The sequence below is a fragment of the Thermobia domestica genome, chromosome 15, assembly GCF_964235325.1.
Source record: "Thermobia domestica chromosome 15, izTheDome1.hap1.1, whole genome shotgun sequence".
Classification (NCBI taxonomy): Eukaryota; Metazoa; Arthropoda; class Insecta; order Zygentoma; family Lepismatidae; genus Thermobia; species Thermobia domestica.
Genome location: NC_137468.1, coordinates 19,856,563 through 19,878,339, shown reverse-complemented (window position 1 = coordinate 19,878,339; position 21,777 = coordinate 19,856,563). Strand labels below are relative to the sequence as shown.

Below are 21,777 nucleotides of genomic sequence, written 5' to 3'. Positions count from 1 at the left end.
GCTCAGTTCTCTTTTTATTGATACCAATGCGAGTAACTACTTCAAAATTGGGCGTAATGAGTAACTTCTTCGTTTTATTGATATCACCCAATGTTACTACTTATTACAAATATAAGTAAAAACATGTAACAGTAACAAGTACATAATAATTTAGTTGCAATTAACATTGAAAAGTTTAGGAATATTTTGTTTACAAATGACGAACTTAGTCAATTAACTTATAGCCTTATGCAACTTTAAATATGTGCATATAATTATTGAACAAATTTTACTTAATAAACTTGACATTCTCAGGAAGCCAACTAAAAGTATATCCAGTAGCATTAGAAGACTTTACAATTTAATTCCATTAAAATACTTTGGCCATCGACTTGAATTTACTGTATAACCACTACTTTAAATGACACCTTTATTAGGTGTTAAATAAAGAAATAAATAAAATAGTTGCTTTACAAATTAATGTAGCTATCGTAAATCTGATATGAAAAGGGAAAGTGAAGATAACTACGGGTTTCTATACAAGCAAAACTATGCTGTGATTATTTTCACCTTAAAGTGAAGAAACATTTATAGTTAATAGCTTACCAAAACATTCATGTTAGATGCTGAAGGTTGCCCTGGCTCTTCCCCTTTAGCCACTCTGTTCCTACGTTTATTATGTTCATCCAATATCAATTGTCTTAGTTCTGTAGTTAGTCCTCCAGAAAGGTCAGTGCACGTACCATCTTGATTTGGACGCTCAGGAAATAAGGAAATATTTTAGGTTTTGTTTATCATTTCCAATCATCTCATTTGCACCATAAACTTTGTTATTTATATCTTCTTATAGGTATAATAATATAGTTAATTATATTGAACTGGCTGGAACTAGTTTAAAATGTATTTTAAAACCTCTCTGTTTTTTAACATATTAAAGAAATAGTGACATGTCACACCCCTTTTTTATACATTGCTACAAACAAAATAATACACGAAGTTAGGAAAAAACTGCCTATACTACGTGTTGTATTGTAACGGGGAAAAACAGTATTCCCTATGACGTTCGATCCATGTACTATGTTTAAATGAAATTGTAGAGGCACGCATATATGCATGTAGAGAAACAAGGATATATATTTCTTTTATGAAAGCATGAAAGAGAAAAATGCACATCCATTCCTGTTCAGAAGCTATATTGACACGTGTCGAATCAACTTGTTTGCTGTGCGATATTTTCCCTTGAGATGAGCTACTCGCTATCAACTAGATAAGAGTCTTCAGGGCCACCGTGAAGAAAGGAAGAAAGAAAGGTATATGTTTAATTTCACGAGGAGAACAAAATAAAATTTTCTTTCTACTCCTTGGCATTAAGTGTTTAAAAACCTAAACTATTCTGAATATGCATTTTCTAATTTCCATATAGAATGCAAATAGAATGCATAAAGAAACAAAACTCTTACCACCCGGCAGTGCAATCAACACTGAAGCTTACTATCACAAACGAAGTTCTTCTGTAGTTTTTGATGTTAATATTATTATTATTATTATTATTATTATTATTATTATTATTATTATTATTATTATTATTATTATTATTATTATTATTATTATTATTATTATTATTTAAATTTGAGATTCAGGTTGAGTTACGAACTGAGTTCGTAATACATGCGAATCTCCTTTGCTACCAGGTAGCTGAAGTGGAATATTTCTGTGCATATGAATCAACTCTTAGTAGGATAGAAAATTGGGCACAAAAAAAAAAAAAAAAACAGTGTTCATTTAGATACACTTTCACACAGTAAATTTTGCTTTTTACAACCTAAGTGCTGAGAACAAAGTTAAACTTAAGAAAAGAAGCAGATAAATTTCCGTAGTTCTTTTCTTACATATCTTCAATAATGTCTTTCACTACCATAACTTGTATATCTTTCATCTTCTTTAATTTACACAACTCAATCTCACTTGTCAGAATGTGAAGCTCAATAAATGCACTATAATTTACTACTATTTTTCTTGGTAGGTATTGAGCAATGATTTTCTGAACGATTACTATGACAAACTTGAACGATTACTATGAACGAGCACTTCGACATCCATGAATACAAAGTTCATACACAATGAATTACTATGTACAAGTTGGTTACAATCAGTGATTTATTTGTGGATTTTGTAGAAGGGGGAATAATTATGAAAGATTGTGTTCCGTATAACAGAACAACTATAAAGTCTGGTTGGGACAACGTTATTTTTAAACCTTTCTACTTTGAAATTATGGTACTAGTTTCAAAGGCAGTCCCCAAGTTCATAATTTTTTTTATAAAAAAATAATTTTATGATAAATATTGGTAGGGACGTTAGGTAATATTTCGTTAGGTAAGTGAGATTACATTCGTTAGCCTTGCTACTTTCCGTCCTACTGCTGAGGACAAGTGTGCAGCATCCAACAAAAGCCCTATAGTTACATTGCAACCTGCATAACTTGTCATAAGCAGTGTCAAGTGTCCAACGTAAAACTGTTTTGTTATGACAAGTAATTCTTTAATCAACTCTTATTAGGTATTTGAAGACGAAATTCATCGGCCGGACAATAAATACTACAAAAGTTAAGAGTTTACTTTTTGCAGAACAGTAATAGGCGCACATGCACTTGATTCTAATTTTATTAAATAGAAGGGAAAAGACTGTACTAAATGTCATTCTTCATACCATAAATAAGTTTTAGTACCAGTAGAATTAATAATTAGTACTGTCATACCGTACCTTACTTTAGAATAGTGAAGCAATAGAAGATTGGTTTAAATCGGATACCGTCTTTTTTCCAGTTGATTTGTCGGTAACAGCATGATATCCACATTTTATTTAGCTGATGATATAGTTTTCTGCATTGAAAGAAGTCTCGTAATGTCCGGTAGATTCGAGGGGTTTTAGAGATAAACGGTTTCTAGCGTCAGTGTGCGGCAAGTTTAAGCTGGAAAAGCCTCTCCCATGGTATGCAGGAGGAACTAGAAGAACAATGATTTCATGTGAAGATTTTCAAGATTTGGTCCAATATTAGGAAGTTCTCTCGGAATGCTGCAGAATTTTGTCTGTACTGTCAGAGGAAAATTTTATTTTATTATTATTATTATTTTAATTTCCATTACTTCTTTGTCGCCGTATAACATTCTTGCAGACAATTCTTCTGGCCACTTGGATTGTAGGAAAACCTCGACCCCACTGAACGTTTCGTTAGGAAAGCAAGACCGTATGTTATCTCCTAGACCCTGACTGAATTGCAATCTTATTTTCTGGTACTTCTCACGAGAACTGTCTAAAGGTTTTGCAAGTGGGGCTCCACAAAACTGACCAGTTACTTCAAACTGACGTTGTAATTCTTCCATGAACATGATATCCTTTTCTTGCAACGCTTCCAGTACACGTGCAGTTGTTTCAATTTTGCTTATTGCCTGTACAGTACAAGGGATGCTAACCTTGTAGAAATAGGCTAAGAACATCTAGAGGTTCCAGCACATCTCGGATCATGGACATTTCATAAACAAAATTCCACTTAATGAAATTTTGCAGGCCCGAAAATATTGCACGCTGCTCAAAACTTCTCTGCAAATTTGTAGAAACTTCTCGGAAGTGTTCCACTAGCGCAGGATAGGATTTCCACAATGCTTCTACTGAACGGTAAGAAGACCCTAACCACCGTATATCAAAAACTGTAGTAATATTATAGAAGAGAATACCTAGTTCTTCTGATATTAATTCGATTTCTCGTGTTTTACGCGGACATTGAGTAATAACCGTGTAATCGCTCTACAAAATTTTGAAAATGAACCATATCTGAAACCGTATTAACAACGTTGTGAAAAAACAGTTCCATCTTCTGACTCATGTAGTAAAACACGAGTAAATTGGCGTCTAATTCTCGCTGCAATAAAGAGACAGCATCATTTATTTCGCCCTGCATGTTACTGGCGCTCACAGAGAAACTGCCATAAGTCCTTCCCGTAATATCGTTTTGAAAAGATTCATACGTTCACATAATCACGGAATCACAAATCTCTCTGCCTGTTATTGCCTGTAACTCAAATAATCCTAAAATTATATTGATGCATACGTGATTAGCTACGGTACGGACATACACAATGAAAACAGATTTATGAGACACAATGGAGTATTCATCCATCATTAGCTCGAAGGGTTCAAAGGAACGCACAATGTACTCGGCCAGTTTGCCTTCACTTCTGTAGCTAAAATTCAATAATATTTGCACATGTAACATACGAGTAAAGAACTTGTCCGACGACCATTAAATTTATTTCTTGCAGTTTAATAAGATGTGAAAGCACCGTAAACGATAGACGATTTTGGACAATAACGTAGGCAGTCCTAAATATCGTAGCTGTCTTTTTACCAGGAATTTCATTTACAATTTTCCATCTGTCTTCTGCATTTGCCATTGAAACCTATATTTCTTCCCTATTTCTTTGTTCACATATTGACATATGAACATTTCTTGTGTGCAATAGACTTTTCGTGGTCAAAGATTTTATAAAATCGTTTCTTTGATGCATTTCCAATAATATCCTTGCACCATACACTTTGTACATTTATTCTTCTTTCTGTATGAATACCGAAATGAAATGAAATCTTCAAGGTTTACATGCCACGTTTATGCCGGTTAGGCTAAAGGAGACGGTGATGATGAGAAATGAATTAAATGGTGGAATGAAGAAAGTGGAAGGAAACAGAAGAACCCCGAGAAAACTCACACACTGTATCAATACGGAGTTTACGAATGGAAGCACATATAGTACACACAACGCGAATGTCATTAGTATTTTGTTTAGCACCTAGCCATTGTCGTTTAGTGAAATTGTTTTTGATCACATATAGAAGGGAACAAGCCACTGGGGCTAGAAATAACCTTACCATTATTAACACTAGGTCCCGAATTATTTTCATCTTTCTGATGAGATGTTTGTAATGTGATTTCGGACGTTGCACTATCTTCAAAGCTCACTTCACTTTGTGTGCTGGAATTACTTACTCATCGTCAGGAGCTTTTCTTTTGTTAAAATATAGTCTAATATTAATTTTCTTTTGTTCTTTTTAACGTGCTTGTCAACGAAGAAGATACCAATTCACAACTGCTATGACTGCTCACTGATTACTGAAAATGTTGTTTTATTATTATTATTATTATTACTGTGCTACTTAGGTTAAGAATGATAAGTAATGATGCCAATTGAAAGATTTTTTCTTCGGAAAGCAATTCCATAAACAAGACCAACACAGCTCGCGACAATAAACATACTGAAAAAATGTATTATTGTACTTTAAAACAGATTTTATAGCCTAAGAAAGGGGGAAATATTTATTTATTTATTTATTTATTTATTTATTTGCCATCAACACAACAGGCATAAGCCCAATTATAGTGTTGGTGTATTACATAATACATTAACAATAGTTTTCTTAAACATAGAGTTCATATTGCAGATGTCAATTTCTTTGTGTTTGATACATATTTTGTTGTAAGTAGAACACATTCTTCAAATTGGTGATTTCAATAATACGTTGGTCCTTGCTTTTTTGCAATAAAACAGACCAGAGTTATTAGCACGAGTTTTAAGTGTCGGGACATGAAAATTTAATGTTGATATGAGATCCGTACAATTAAATTCGTTTTGTACTATTTTATGGAGAAAAATCAAATCTGTCACATTTCGCCTTTGCTCAAGTGTAGGGATACAGAAGTTGTCTATTAATGTTAGATAATTTTCATAATATGGATAGATTCCAGTTGTCTTGTACATCAAGTATTTGATAAATTTAGATTGGACCTTTTCCACTTGCTGTCTGTATTGCTGTTGTGATGGGTTCCAAATCACAGCAGCATATTCCAGTTTTGATCGGACATAGGCATAATACATTTTTGTTAGTGTAGTACTATTGTTAAATTCCTTTCCAGTTCTAATTATGAACCCTAACATCTTGAGAGATTCGTTAACTATGTTCTCTACATGGTTATTAAATGTCAGTTTCGTATCAAATATAACTCCAAGATCTTTGACTGAATTTAATCTATTTAGTAAGATCTGATTCATTGAGTAATCAAACTCTATTTGACTTTTGTTTCTGGTAAACGATAAAATGTTACATTTGTTTATGTTTACATTAAGTTTGTTAAGAGAACACCAATTAGCAATATTTTCCATGTCACGTTGTAAATCGAGACAGTCATGGATGGTCTTTATCCTACCGTATATTTTGAGGTCATCAGCAAAAAGCAATTTGTTACTTAATAATATATGATCAGGGAGATCGTTAATGAATAAAAGGAACAATAACGGACCTAGATTAGAGCCCTGGGGAATTCTAGAATATGCAATATAATCAGATGATTTATATTCCTTGTAGAGATAACAGTTTGTTTACGATTATTTAAATATGATGAAAAGAACTTGATCAAGGGAGAAGATAAATTATATTCGCCTAGCTTATGTAATAATACCTTGTGATTGACTCTGTCAAATGCTTTTTCAAAATCTATATATATTACATCAACCTGACATCCTACATCTAACGAATTTGCTATAAAGTCTGTGATAAGTGCAAGGTTTGTTGTTGTTGATTTGTGTGGGATAAAGCCATGTTGATAAGGTGAGATTACCGGTTGGATGTGGTCAATTATCCGTCGGTATAAGATTTGTTCAAATATCTTTGCAAAAGTAGGTAAAATTGTTATAGGCCGGTAGTTATTTATTTCGTGTTTATCATTGGTTTTTGGTATTGGGCAAACTATAGATGATTTCCATTTATCCGGAAAAACGCATGTTTTTAAAGCGAGATTGAATGCAATCCTTAGCGGATATGTAAACGCATCTATACAACCCTTTATGATATATGGAGGTATTCCATCAGGGCCAACAGCAGTTCTGGGCTTTAATTTTTTGATTGCCATTACTACTTCAGATTGAGTGATTTCCTCAATGGTAAGTGACTCTAGTTTGTTACTTACATAAGTTAATAAATTGTTCGTAGGAATGTCAGTGAAACCTGTATCTGGCACATATACTGACGAGAAATACTGTGCAAAAGCATTGGCTATTTCATCATTATGATAAAGTTCGCGTCCCTCATAATTTAATTTCCCCCCAAGAAGATGTTATGTCTTATTTTTTATAAAATTCCACAATTCATTAGCATTGTTATTAATGTTATTTTCAGAATCTTGTATGAACGCTCTGTATGCCAGCTTAATTTCTTTCTTTATTTCCCTACGCAATTCATTGAATTTATTGAGATAATTTACTTCTTTATTACATTTGTATTTTTTATGATACCTTGCTTTAGTTTTGATTTTTTTTGATAATTTCATGTGTAAACCAGCACGGATAAGCTGTTCTTGAGTTGTTTTTAAGTGGCACGCACTTGTCAAATACACTATAAATAATATAATAGAGATTATCAACTAGGTCCTTGGCGTTTTCATATTTCTTTAGGCAGTTCCAGTCAATAGATGAGAATTCAAGATACAACTCTAAGAAATTAGGTTTCCTAAAATTATATCCTGATATATTAGTTTTCTTTTTAATCTTCGCGCTCTCCTGCTGCAACACGTTTATTACTAAGGATGGATGGTGTACATCTTCTGGAATTAGTGGACAATATTCCCTACTGACTTCTATATTCGTTATATTAGACAGAACCAAATTTAATGTACATTTTCGTTAGTCACATTATTTAATGATTGCAAATTATAATAGCACATAAATTCATATAAATTGTTACATTTAGAAGAGCTTGTTTCAAAATTAAATTCCGTACCGTTTATTTCCGATAAATTGAAATCACCAATCAGGAGAACAGGACAACCTTGAGGACAATTAATTTCAAGTCGAGTAAATAAATCATTATACAATTCAATATTAGATCCCGGTGAGAAATACACAACACAAATATATATTGTTTTCCCCTCACTGTTTATTTTGGCAAATGTTTACTTAGGGCTGCAATAAGAACACCCCCACCCCTTGTTTTACAGGTTTTGACAGAGTTTCTGTCTTGCCTCAACACAGTATATCTGTCATCAAATAACTCAGCATCATAATGAGATTCGTTAATCCGTCTCAGTGATTGCAATTAGATCGTAATTGTTAGTTAATACACCACAAAAGAAATCACATGTTCGACCACGTAAGCTACGAGCATTTTGATAGAATATTTTTAGAGAGTCTTTATCTATACTTACACTTTCTTGGTCTTCTACCGGAGCCTTGTCACAGTTATTTCATTGTTTCCGTACGAGATATTCCGTACGGGAAGGGGGAGGAGTTTTGAGAGGGGGATAGTCCTTCTGTTCATAGAGTTCTTGTGTACTCGCTTGACGGGTGGATGACCTTAGAGCTGGAGGGGGTGGAAATGCGTTCTCGCTCTCTGCCGTTGCATTCGAGATGGAGGTTGAACATTTCTTTTCCTCTTTTTGTCTATTATTTAGGTCTGCCTTCGCCGCGGGGATTGAGGGTTCTGGTGGTGTTTCTCTCCTCTCTCTGGGGACCGCTGCCTCTCGCGTGTTTGGTTCAAGGTCGTACAGACTATAACGCTTGCCATCGATGTAGAGATAGCGATATTGAAGATAGGCAAAGCTGCCGTTTGCACACGTCCCCGGCAATGCCGGATCCGGCACCGACAATGCCGGAACCGGAACCGGGCTGCTTTGCACACGCAGCCGGCAAAACCGGAGCCGGATCCGGCAATGTCGGTGCCGGCGCTGCTTTGCACACACATCCCGGTAATGCCGGTGCCGAAAGGTAGTTTGAGTTTGAACGTGAAGGAGAGAACATGAGTCCGTTTTATACATTATATGAAAAGCTGCGTACATATGATTCGAAATTTTTTTATTAATTACTTTCGCATGTCTAAACAAACGTTCGATTTCTTAGTACAACGAATTAGTAATCATATTCAGCGCTGTTCAGTTTTTTTTTTTTTTTTTTTTTTTTTTTTGCAAGAGCCGTGTAATATTACAGACTGACTTGAATAAATGGAAGGGTCGTTCAATATCTGAGAAATAGCTCAATGCAAAGAACAAGGTTAATTGTATTACGTCAATCAAGTGACGTAGGAGCATTAACGTCTAAATCCCCAAATATCTTTTCTTTAGTACACAAAGGTATATTTGCTCTTTGTGTGTGTGGATGTGTGCGCACGAGGTATATGGCCTTCTTTTGGTTTCTTTCTCTTTTTTTCACTTTTGTTGCCGTAATTTTAACATCTATTTAAATTTCTCAAAATTGAAACATGCTGAGATCAAGCTATTTAAAATAATAATAATAATAATAATAATAATAATAATAATAATAATAATAATAATAATAATAATAATCTCTACAAAGGCAACATTGCGGCTGCCTATTCACTCAGTATACAATCGTTCTATGGAACAAATACCAGACAAGACAGAGTACATATTTTTATTACGATCTATAAGGTAAAACAGTATGCAACCACAAGAATAGAAATTTTCTTGTTCTGTTTGTGCATTTTCAGTTCTTTCTGTAGCTGTGTTGTAGTTTTTATTTACTTTAATTTTATTTACAACCTTTGTTATGCTTGAAAATGCCTACTTCTACGATTATGATGGATATTTATACCGTACATACTGGGTTGCATAATTAACAGGATAAGCACTGGACAACTATCCTAGATTCATAATTTCTTCGTATCTCCATTTTGTTCATTTCCGCCAAGTTGATTTTTTAAAAATTATGACTTCATATATGCTAAGACATATTCTCTATCAAAACGAATCCAACGACCCCTTTGTTTAAATCGTTTAAGTAAGTTTCAGCTGTATAAGATAACAAATTAATATACATACCAGTGTTGGGCAAAATCAATTGAAATCAATTGCAATTGATCAATCAATTGAAAGTAATTGCTCTAAAAATCAATTGCAATTGATTTCAATTGCAATTGATTTCAATTTGTAATTGACAATTAATTTCAATTGTAATTGAATTCAATCATAAAATTTGCAATTAAATTTTCGTCAATTGTTAATTGTTAATTGGTCACCAGGCAATTGAAACTTTTAATTGTTAATTGTCAATTGCAAAGGGTGCAATTGAAACATTCAATTGTTAATTGCAATTGACAATTGAAACTTGTAATTGTTAATTGTAATTGTCAATTGCAATTGAAATCAGCAATTAAAACTGAAGATAAGAAGATGTGTGTATATTGTATTGTCAACTTGTTACTGTTTTACATATTTCAAATAAGGTACTTATAAGAAATGCTGGATACCTACCATCCCTTTCCCCCCTGGGAAGAAAGCCGTGAAACTAAGTATTTTTTAAATATATTATGTTTATGGTTCTATCCCCCTCGAAAGAACTCTATATGCCCGTCATGCATGCAATAGGAATGAGCACGAGCGAGTTCGAGCGAGTTTTCTTTAAAACTCGACTCGACTCGAAGCAGACATCTTTGAGTTCGACTCGACATTTCGGCTCGAAAAATTTCCCCCAACTCGACTCGAATTCGGATCGAGTTTCCAGTCGAGTCGAGCCAATTCGAGCTAAATCCTTTGTGTAGTTCCAAGTACTACTATCTTCAAGTATCCTACATAGACAATATAATTATCAATGATACTACTACTACTACTACTATAACTAATTATTATTATAACACCGTGTACCTGTATAAACATGGAATATAGGCGGTTTGTATCGGAATACTAAAAATTAGTTAACTGTCGATCTCGGTAGTCAAGAAATATTCAGGAGGCGAGGACATCGGTCACGAGGTTCTTGGCTTGAGTTCAGGAGGAGCAAGTATTCGGGCTCGAGCCAAAAATTGTTAGAAGTTATGGGACTCCAGCCAAACATGTTTAAAACTGCTCGACCCGGGTTTAGGGTTGTCAACAACTCAAGCGGCTCGCTCACAGCTCATTCACTTATCGAGCCGAACCGAGAAGTGGGCCGAGCCAACAGCTCATCCAACAGAGCCAGCTCGAGCCGAAGGCTCACACGAGCCGAACCGAACTGAGCTGATTGCTTACCCCAACCGAGCCGGTTCGAGCCATTGGCTCAGTTAAGCTAACTCGAACCCAGCCTATGGACTCGTTTCAATGGAGCTGGTTCGAGCCATTGGCTCCAATCGAGCCGAGTCGATAACTCGCCTTTACCGAGCCGGTTCAAGCCATTGGCTCAATTGAGCCCAGTCGATGGGTAATCCCAACCAAGCCAGCTCAAGCTGTACGCTCAGTTGAACCGAGCTGGGCTGGTTGACATCACTATTCCGGTTGGGCTTCTACTTTGGCTAAAAAATTGGACCGTGCAGTTCTCAGCTTTGATGGTAAGAACTACAAAAAATTATATGAAATCTTTAGTTTTACGTCCCACGTTTATGCCGGTTAGGCTAAAAGAGACGGTGATTTTGGGAAATGAATGAAATGAAGAAAGTGGGAGGAAACGGGAGAACCCCGAGAAAATCCACGAGCACGGTGTTTGTCCACCACAAAGTCCAAACTGCGCGAGCTGGGATCGAACCAGGGACCTCAAGCATCGGAGGTGAACGTTCTACCACTGACCCACCGCGCCCCCTGGTAAGAACTACAGTATATACTTATATTGGTGCTCACGGCGTCATTAACTTGTTCCACCACCAACGAATTTCGAGATACTTTGTTTTGCATCTTTTGTGCGTGTTTTGTGCGCTTTGTGCGCCTATTCCCACATTTTGTGCATCACCGGAAGTGGGTCAAAATGGGCCTACAAATATGATGGAACAAATTATTGCTCTTCCGCCACCAATAAATTTCGAGGTCGTTTCCTTCACATCGTTTTGTGCCGTTTTGTGCGTCTACTTCCGTTTTGTGCGTCACCAGAAGTGGGTCAAAATGGGCTTCCAAGATGGGACGAAAATGACCCACTGTTCCGCCACTATCGAATTTCAAGGTCGTTAACTTCACACCGCGTACCCTTTTGTGCGCCTATTTCGACGTTTTGTGCGTCACTGGAAGACGGTCAAAATGGGTCTCGAAGGTGGGACGAAAATGACCCACTTCTCCGCCACTACCGAATTTCGAGGTCCTTCCTTTTGCAACGACTACTGAATTTTCGTGTTGTTTCGTGCCCCCATTTCCACGTTTTGCGCGTCACCAGAAGTGTGTCAAAATGGGCCTCCAAAATGTGACCAAAATGACCCATTGTTCCGACACTATCGAATTTCTAGGTCGTTTCTTTTGCATGGTTTAGTGCCTATTTTTTAAAAAAGTTTTCTGTACCTACTTCCTCGTCTTGTGCGTCACCGGAAGTGAGTTAAACAGGCCTTTAAAGTGGGAGTTAAATGGCTCACTGTTCCGCCACTATCGAATTTCGGGGTCGGTTCTTTCGCATTGTTTAGTGCCTGTTTTGTACGTTTTGTGCGTCACCAGAAGTGTGTCAAAATGGGCTTCCAAAGTGTGACGAAAATGACCCACTTTTCCGTCACTACCGAATTTCGTGGTCCTTCCTTTCGCATCGACTAGTGAATGTTTCGTGCCGTTTTATGCCCTTATTTCCACGTTTTGCGCGTCACCAGAAGTGTGTCAAAATGGGCCTCCAAAGTGTGACGAAAATGACTCACTCCTCCGCCACTACCGAATTTCGAGGTCCTTCCTTTAGCAGTAACTAGTGCCTGTTTTGTTACGTTTTGCCCCTATTTCCACGTTTTGTTCGTCACTAGAAGTGTGTCAAGATGAGCCTCCAAGGTGTGACGAAAATGACCCACTGTTCCGACACTATCGAATTTCCAGATCGTTACTTTCGCACCGTTTAGTGCCTTTTTTTTTAAAGTTTTCTGTGCCTATTTCTCGTCTTGTGCATCAGCCGAGGTGAGTTAATCGGGGCTTTAAAGTGGGAGTTAAATGGCTCACTGTTCCGCCACTATCGAATTTCGGGGTTGGTTCTTTCGCATCGTTTAGTGTGTATTTTGTACAGTTCTGTTCGCCTACTTCCACGTTTTGAGCATCACCAGAAATGCGTCAAAATGGTCGATCAATGTGTGAAGAAATAGAGCCATTGTTCCGCCACTATCGAATTTGGAGGTCGTTTCTTTCGCATCGTATAGTGCCTGCTTTGTACTGTTTTGTGCTCCTATTTCCACTTTAGTGCGACAACGAAAATGGGTCAAAATGGCCTACAAGTATAGCGGAATAACTTAATGCTGTTCCGTCACCATCGAATGTCGAGGTCGTTTTCTTCACATTTTTTTTTTTTTTTTTTGCATGATTTGTGTCGCTTTGTGCATCAGTGGGAGAGGGTCAAAATGGACCTTGAAAGTGGAATGGATATGTTTTTTTCTGCCATATTTGTAGGTCGTCTTTGACCCACTTTCGTTGGCCTACAAAACGTGAAAATATGCGCAGTAACGGTAAAAACATGCACTAAACAATGCGAAAAAGCGACCTTGAAATTCGATACTGGTGGGAGAGTGGATCATTTTTCTTCCCTCATTGAATGCCCATTTTGACCCACTACCATTGATTCGCAAAACGTGGAAATAGGTTTACAAAACGGTAGAAAACACGCACAAGATGATGTGAAGGAAACGACCTGGAAATCGTTCCTGACGGAACAGCATTAACTTGTTCCACCATATTTGTAGGATAACATTGACCCATTTCCGGTGACGCAGAAAACGAGGAAATAGGCGCACAAAACGACACAAAAAATTTCCATGTAATTAAGCTAACTTTCCATTTAAGTTTGTAAGCTTAATTATATGGAAAATTTTATACATTTTTCCTTTACGTTGGTCTACTTTACGTTGATTTGGGACTTTTAAATTTTATTCAGTTTTCCACTGAAAAGTATCTATAATTCAACAAGGAAATAATTATTATCTATATAATTGAATTCATTGTAATTTGTTCCATAACAAACACTTTACCATTTCGTACTAGCAATTCTTCGCATGGATCAGATAAAATATCAATGTAAACGAACTGAACAACGGGAGAACAATTAAGAAACATTTCTAAAATTGGATATATTTTGTGTGAATATATATCCAACAACGTACATGTGTTTTCATTGGGAAGGCCGATGGGGGCTGAATTTAAACGTATACACTATCGGGGGTGTCACTATACGTCTGAGCAACCCCAATAAATATGGATTCGACACAAATTCTACTACTTTTACATGTCCCGGTGAACCACCCCTCAGACCCCCTTGGTTCGTATTGTGAAAAAATCTCCTCGGGCCCCCACCAACCCCCAACCAAACCGCGAAAACTATGAATGTGACACTAGCATCTGCCATTTTCTACTTCTTTTTACATATGCCGGTAAAAGTCCCTATAATCCTCTGGTTCCAATTTAAAAAAAACAATGCCTCTGGCCCACAGCCGGTGGGGGCTGTATTTGGAAGTCAACGCCTGTGGAAGTATCACCATTCATCTCAGCGACAGCGAAAACTATGGATTTGACACTAATATCGGTCACTTTCCATTATTTTTACATGTCTCGAAATTCCCCACCCCCGGTGACTCCCGGCCCGCATACAATGGTGGCTAAATTTGAAAATCATCGCTAATGAAAGTATCATCATTGATCTCAGCCACCGCGAAAACTACGGATTTGACATCGGTCATTGTGGATTATTTTTACATGTCTCGTGATCCCCTTTATAATGTCCCCCTTTCTTAGCTGATGGGGGCTAAATATGAAAGTAAACGTGGTCTTGAGTTTCACCATTGAGCTCAGCTATCCCGAAAACTATGGATTTGACATTAATATCGGTCATTTTCGATTATTTTTACATGTCTCGGAATTCCCCCCTCTGGTGACCCAAGGCCCGCATACAACGGTGGATGAATTTGAAAGTCATCGCTAATGGTAGTGTCGTCATTGATATCAGCAACCGCGAAAACTATGGATTTGACACTAATATCGGTCATTTTGGATTACTTTTACGTTTCGGTATCCCCCCCCCCCGTTGACCCACGGCCCGCAGCCGAACACGGTGAATTTGGAAGTTAACGCGATCGGAGTTTCACCATTGATCTCAGCGACCGCGAAAACTATGAAATCGACACTGATATCGTTCTACTTTTACATGTCCCGGTAAACGCCCCCCTGAGACCCCCTGGTTCGAATTTTGTTGAAAACGCTTTGCCTTGGTGTGGGACCTGGACCAAGGTATCTTTGACCAAAATTTGGTAACTCTCGGTCGACTTTTCTGGTCCCCAGGCCGGTCCCGGTAAGCGTTCCCTGGAGACCCCCTAGTAAGGAATTAAAAAAAAAATACTCTTCGTCTTGGTCTGGGGCCTAGACCAAGCTACCCGTGACCAAATTTTGAAAAGTTTCGGTCCACTCGTATCGTCCACAGGCCGCACAAAGATAGACAGACAGACACACAAACCAACTCTATTTTATTTATATTAGAAAGGTCAGATCCGCAGTTATTGTATTAGTGCGGTGCTTGAGCGATTGATTGTAGAAATTCAAACTCCGATGAGTGATAATTTTATAGACTTGTTTTATTACAAGTTTAAACTCTTTAGTCAGTAGAGAAGAGGTCGTGAATCATGGGTCAGAGTTGATGACAATGGGTTTTGGTGGATCTGTGGGTCACAGTGGGTAAGAGTGGTTTATGGTGGGTGGTGGGTCAGAGTGGGTCACGGTGGGTCGTGGGTCACGACGGGTGGTGAGTCAATTGGTCGTGGCTAAAGGTTTCATTGCCCCACGCCCTCTCTGAACTACTGTGTTGAAAATTAATCAGTGAAAATCAATTGCAATTGATCAATCAATTGAAAGTAATTGCTGTGAAAATCAATTGCAATTGAATCAATTGCCAATTAATTTCAATTGCAATTGAATTACAGAATTCAATTGCAATTACTTTCCACTGCAATTACTTTCAATCAATTGATCAATTGCAATTGATTCTCCTTTTTCAATGGCCAAGTGCAATTAACAATTAACCATTACTTATTTCAATTGTTAATTGCAATTAACAATTAAATTTACAGATTAATTGTTAATTGTTAATTCAATTGAAATTTGCCCAACACTGATACATACATACATGTGTGAAACTCACTTTACGCGTTGCCGTAGTTGGATAATTCAAACAAGATCCGAATTTCCCTTGCTGAGAATTTATGTAAATAGCAAGCCACTATATTTGTGGTACCTCACAGCCATTTTGATTATTTCATTCTTCATTATATATTCGTATGATGTGAAAAAAGAAAATAACAAAAAACCTGAAGTAAACAAAAAATCCAAATACAGAAAAGAAACAAGAATACACAACGCCTTGCCACTCACTCACTGTAGCTAGATTGAAGAAAACTATCAACAAGCCGGCTCCGTCTTTGCCGGCTGCGTGTGCATCTACGCATAATAAAACATTGCCGCCGACAAAACCGGAGCCGGAGCCGGCACCGACATGTCGGCGGCTAGTCCGGCTGCATTTGCCGGAGCCGGGAGTTCCACCGGCTTTTTTGCCGGGTTGGAAAGCGTGTGCCAGCTACCATTTGATTACATTGCCGCCGACTCCATCGCCGGCATTGTCGGAACCGGATCCGGCATTGCCGGGGACGTGTGCAAACGCTGGTGCCTCGAAGTTTGTTCCTGTTTCTTAGGACAGTCACTTTCTTTTTGTCCGAGAAGAATTTGCAGGACAATTGGGCGCGCATTGCCATTTCTCTTCCTTCCGGTACGGTGCACACGTTGTAAGTCATCATCACTTAATGAGATTTTTAATCGATCATTTATTGTGTCCCTGACTTTCTTTCCAGGCTGGGAAGACTGAATTAAATCTAGAGACAGTGAAGTCAAAACTTAGAAGGGGAAATTTCCAGGCTTCCCTGGCTACAAATAAATCCCTGGTTACATTCAAAGTACCGCTATTCGGTCCGGCGTAGGCTGTAATCAACGTATTATATTGAAATGTGGAAAAATATGGTAATGAGGTCGTGCGGAAGCAAGTTACGCTGAAAAAGTAGTTCCACTTTCCGCCACCAGGGGTAAACGTGGCTCTGTACAGGCCGTAAAACACACGAGCTTACACTTCATACACATGATAGTGTGAGGTGCAGCATGACTATTGACAAGACAGACTGTGCACTGTTAGTAAAATTGGTCTATAAGAACGAGAGCAATTACAAAAATGAAATGAAATCTTTGAGTTTTACGTCCCACGGTTATGCCGTGTTAGACTAAAGGAGACGGTGATGATCAGTAATGAATGAAATGGTGGAATGAAGAAATTGGGAGGAAACGGGAGAACCCGAGAAAACCCACGCACACGGTGTTTGTCCACCACAAAGTTCACTTGGCGGGGGCTGGGATCGAACCCGGGACCCCAAGCACCAGAATGAACGCTCTACCACTGAGCCACCGTGGCCCGAGAGCAATTACAGTGCAGCATAGAAGGAATATCGGCGTCTGAAAGGAATGAGAAGAGAATCTCTCTCAAGAAATGGCCTAAAGAAGATAGTATTGAAATTCGAGACAACGGGTGAGTTACATGTGATTCCAGCAAGAGAAAGACGACCCATTCCAACCGAAATTGTTGATGAGATTGATGACCAAGCAGCACATGGTCCATATTCCGCTACCAGTGCTCTTGGGGAGTCACGGGAATTGGCCATCCCATGATCAACAGTCACGAAAGTTCTTAGGGCCATTTTCCATTGGTATCCTTACAGAATTCACCCAGTATAGCAACGTAACCCAAAGATCGGCCGCAATTTCTTGAGTTTGCCCTTCCGTCTTTGGCACAGATGGAGGTTGATGATCGTAGAATATCATGTGGCCGTAGAATCCTGTGAACTGATGAGGCACATTTTAGACTAGAAGGGGCACCGAACACGAAAAACTGTCGGGTATGGGTCTGGATAACCTGCATGTTGTGCGGGAATAGCCATTACACCCTGCGTACGTGAATGTGTGGTGTGAATTCACAGAAACGTTCATTATTGACCGTCATCTGTATGGTGACCACTGTATTTTATAGGGACCTTTTAGTGCGACATGTGATTCCTGTTTGGAAGCGACTCTTTTTGTGCAAGACGGGGCAACACCACACGTAGGGCCGACATGTGGAAAATCTGCTTCCTGAAACGTTCACTACTGACCTCATCACCTCCCAAGGTTTTACAGATTCTTGACCAGCAAGATCCCCCTATCTAAATCCGTGTAACTTCTGTCTGTATGGATATCTGAAAAGCTCGATTCTATCAAGAAAGTGTACAGTCGCTGACGGATCTCCAGCACAGCATAAGGCGAGACGTCGCAACAATTCTGCCGGAACTGCTGCGAGTAACTATTGGGCACCCCATTTTAAGGATGCAACATGTCGATGTGTCTGGTGGCCATATGGAACATGTAAATTTGTCAGTGTAACCGCAAGTATTAATAAATTTATTTCCGTTGCTCCTTTTGATACCATTAAAATTGAAATAAAGTTACACGTTTTTGATACCTTCACGTTACTCCTAAAATTGTAACCTTTGTATAATTTGTTATAATCAGATGCCCTCCTCTTGCACGCATTAGACTTATCTCACATCTTTGACCTCTTCGACCTAGATAATCGTCTTATCCATATATTCAGGAGCACTCCCTCGTACGCATTACCTGTAAAGCTCCACATTTTCCCCTAGTGGCAGAAAGCGAAACTAATATTTTACGAGCTTAACTCGCTTTCACGTATTTTTATCATATTTCTAAAATTTAAATGTAATAGGTTTGTTACAGCAAACGCTGGACCGCCGTAAATAGCGACATTTTTCATTATAACCACCCTTATGTTTCCCGATAAATTTAAATTATTTTAATCCTCGAAGACAGCCGTGAATTACAAACATCTTTTCGACTTATTTTCATAAAAAAATCTTTTAATTTTGCTTTGTAAATTTAAGTTACTAATATAATATTATTATAATTAATATCATAAATAATTGAAATCATATCATAATAATATTATCATATTAATGTGATATCAGATTAATATGAACATCTATATCTATATCTATCTATCTATCTATCTATTGATTAATAAATATGGTAGATTAACATTTTTGAGTATCGGTAGTTAGTATTTTACTAAAGTTAATTTAAAAATAATGGTTTTTATTTCTTTTTTGAGGAAATAAGTAAAAGAACCAAGAATTATACTTGAGCAAGCAACTTTTATTAATACTGAGAGAGAGTATATAAAAATGCAAAAACACAATAAAATTATATTGAAATAAATAGAATTTTGTAAACATAAAATATTATACACGAGAGACCTTACTTGGCTCAGATTCTTCTCTAACTTAGATTTTACAAAGAGAGAAAAGGTCTTACATGAATGTTAGGTGGAATCCTCTCACCCACATGGCTGAATAACTTTTCCTTTGTCTTTGGCTGCTTCCGTTTCCTTTAGCCAGCCTGGATTTTCCTTATATCCGCCACCTTATCATGTTTTTTACAATTAAGAGGCCTTGTTCTTTTGTTTATCTTGTCCCTTAGGCCAAGTTATTTGAACAAAACATTTTAATAGTTTATTTTTTTAAAATTCATTTAACCACAGATTATCTTATCCATTTGTTTTTTTTCTTTAAATCTGTTTTCCAACACACTATATATATATATATATATATATATATATATATATATATATATATATATAGATAGATAGATAGATAGATATAACAATTAACATCTGATGAAAATACCGTTATGTTATTGATATTGTTACCACTTATTTTAATTTAAATAAGGAAGTACATACTCTGGTCAGAAAAATATTAAGTATTTAAGTAAATAATTCCAGACTCAAGATAGAAGGAGTCACTTGTAAATTGTAGCATCAATTCTATTGTGAACACCCAACAATACACAAATAAATATTGATTAATTCTCGCTTGAATTAATTCTTTTTTGTCATATCTTTTGACTAATAAGGATTTTCAAACGATGAGTATGTTCCACAATATCCGTAAATGATAAGACATTAACGAAGGAAATACAGTATAATACGTAATCGTATTTAGGAGTTATTAATTATGTACAAATAAAGTTTCTAAATTTAATAGTAGTTAACGACTAGTTTATGATACTAACACACACACACACACACACACTTATAGACATATATATATGTTAGCTGTTAATATCATAACCTTAACATTGTAGCATATGAAGAACTATATAAAGTATCTGCAGTGTTTCGCGTCTTAAGTTTCATTTCAACATTTATACATTATATGACCTGTTGAGTAACTAAGGATCCTTACCTGATATTTACACATTGTGTGTTCATTGTTTCCACATTTGATTTGGCAATAATCATCCGCACCTTTTCGCATTGGAGTGCAGAGCAAAAAGACTCACCATTAGAATAAAAATCATCTGAAAAATCAAAGAAAGATAACACGTAAAAACATTTTCTTTAATTTATAATGAATTGTAAAGAGTTTACACTGAGAAGGATAATGACAAGGTTCTTTGAGGATGTTTATGCTTCATTACAATCTTGTTTTAGTACTAGTCATGCTTTTCGACACCAGAAGCTGTAGTCTTGCGTTTCGACAGTTGGAGTTGACTCATGCGTGTTTAACAAACGCCCTAGAAATGCTAATACGCTATCAGTATTTAAGCTACCTTATTTTGATAACTTCATTTGAATTTTCTGAGGAAAAAAGCTAAGTGTATACCCTAGGCAATTTGCAGAGTATATCTGATCAATTTCTTTATGAAGATGTTTCTAATTATATACCATGAATCTGAAACGTTTTTTTTTTTCTGTGAGTGTCTGTGGTTCCTGAGCTAGCAGTCATGAAATTTGGAATTTTGACTCAGTCTCTATCAAATCACATAGAGCACTATGCTTCAATGTCTCAGATTCTATTCAATTTTTTTATACATAAATGCCAATGAAATTATGATTAATTTTTTTTTTCGATCTTTGGATGAGAAATGGGCCAGGGAGAAATTTTGATAAATGTGAATCTTGCTTCAATTTCACTTTTTAGTGCTCAGCATCATGGAATTAAATTACCATGACTTCCTTAGTTTTGAAGTTATTGGGCTCCCGAGGTGTCAAATGAAAGCTTCTGTTTTGCTCTTTCCGTAGACATTGTCAAATATTAATGGGCATACAAAGCAAATTTTAGTTTTTTTTTTTTATTTTTACAAATTGTGCCATTGCTCAAAAGTCAATAACTACGAAATTTTCAAACTGTTTTTGTACATTCATCTTAATACGTACACGGTATGGTTAAAAAATAAAGAGGGCGTTTTTTTTTTGTATTTTTGTAAATATTATTTTTTTATATTTTACATGTACGGAAATATACAGTTTTAAGTTTTGTTACAAATTATGACATTGCTCGTAAGTTGCACCTATGAAACTTTTGAAACCATTTTAGTACAATCATTTTAGCACATAGATCATATGGTTAAAAATAAAAAGGGTGCGTTTGGTATTTTTATAATTATTTTTGATATTTATATTATGGAAATATACAGTTTTACGTTTTGTTACAAATTGTGTCATTGCTCGTAAATTACAAGCGTGAAACTCTTTGAAACCTTTTTATAGGATCATTTTAGCACGTACATGATATGGTTAAAAAATAAAAGGGTGCTTTCGGTACTTTTGTAATTATTATTTTTACGTCAGAGTGCAATTCATGAATTGCTCTGGGCCTTCTATATTCCTACTGGCCAGAAAATGAAGACTTTTGTTGGATACCTTTTGAAAATATCATCTAGGAAGTTCCTGTTCTATCTCTTACAAGCCAGTCAAT

General features: G+C 36.7%; 1 protein-coding gene across 1 annotated transcript in view; it reads right to left on the bottom strand.

Moving 5' to 3' along the window:
• Window positions 1-15,697, bottom strand: part of LOC145672100 (salivary antigen-5-like) — a 36,570-nt gene extending 20,873 nt beyond the window's left edge. The window contains exon 1 of the mRNA XM_081741368.1: window positions 586-15,697. Within this exon, the coding sequence (XP_081597494.1) occupies window positions 586-593 (8 nt within the window). The 5' untranslated portion in view covers window positions 594-15,697. The remainder of the gene's footprint in view (window positions 1-585) is intronic.
• Window positions 15,698-21,777: the final 6,080 nt, after the last annotated feature.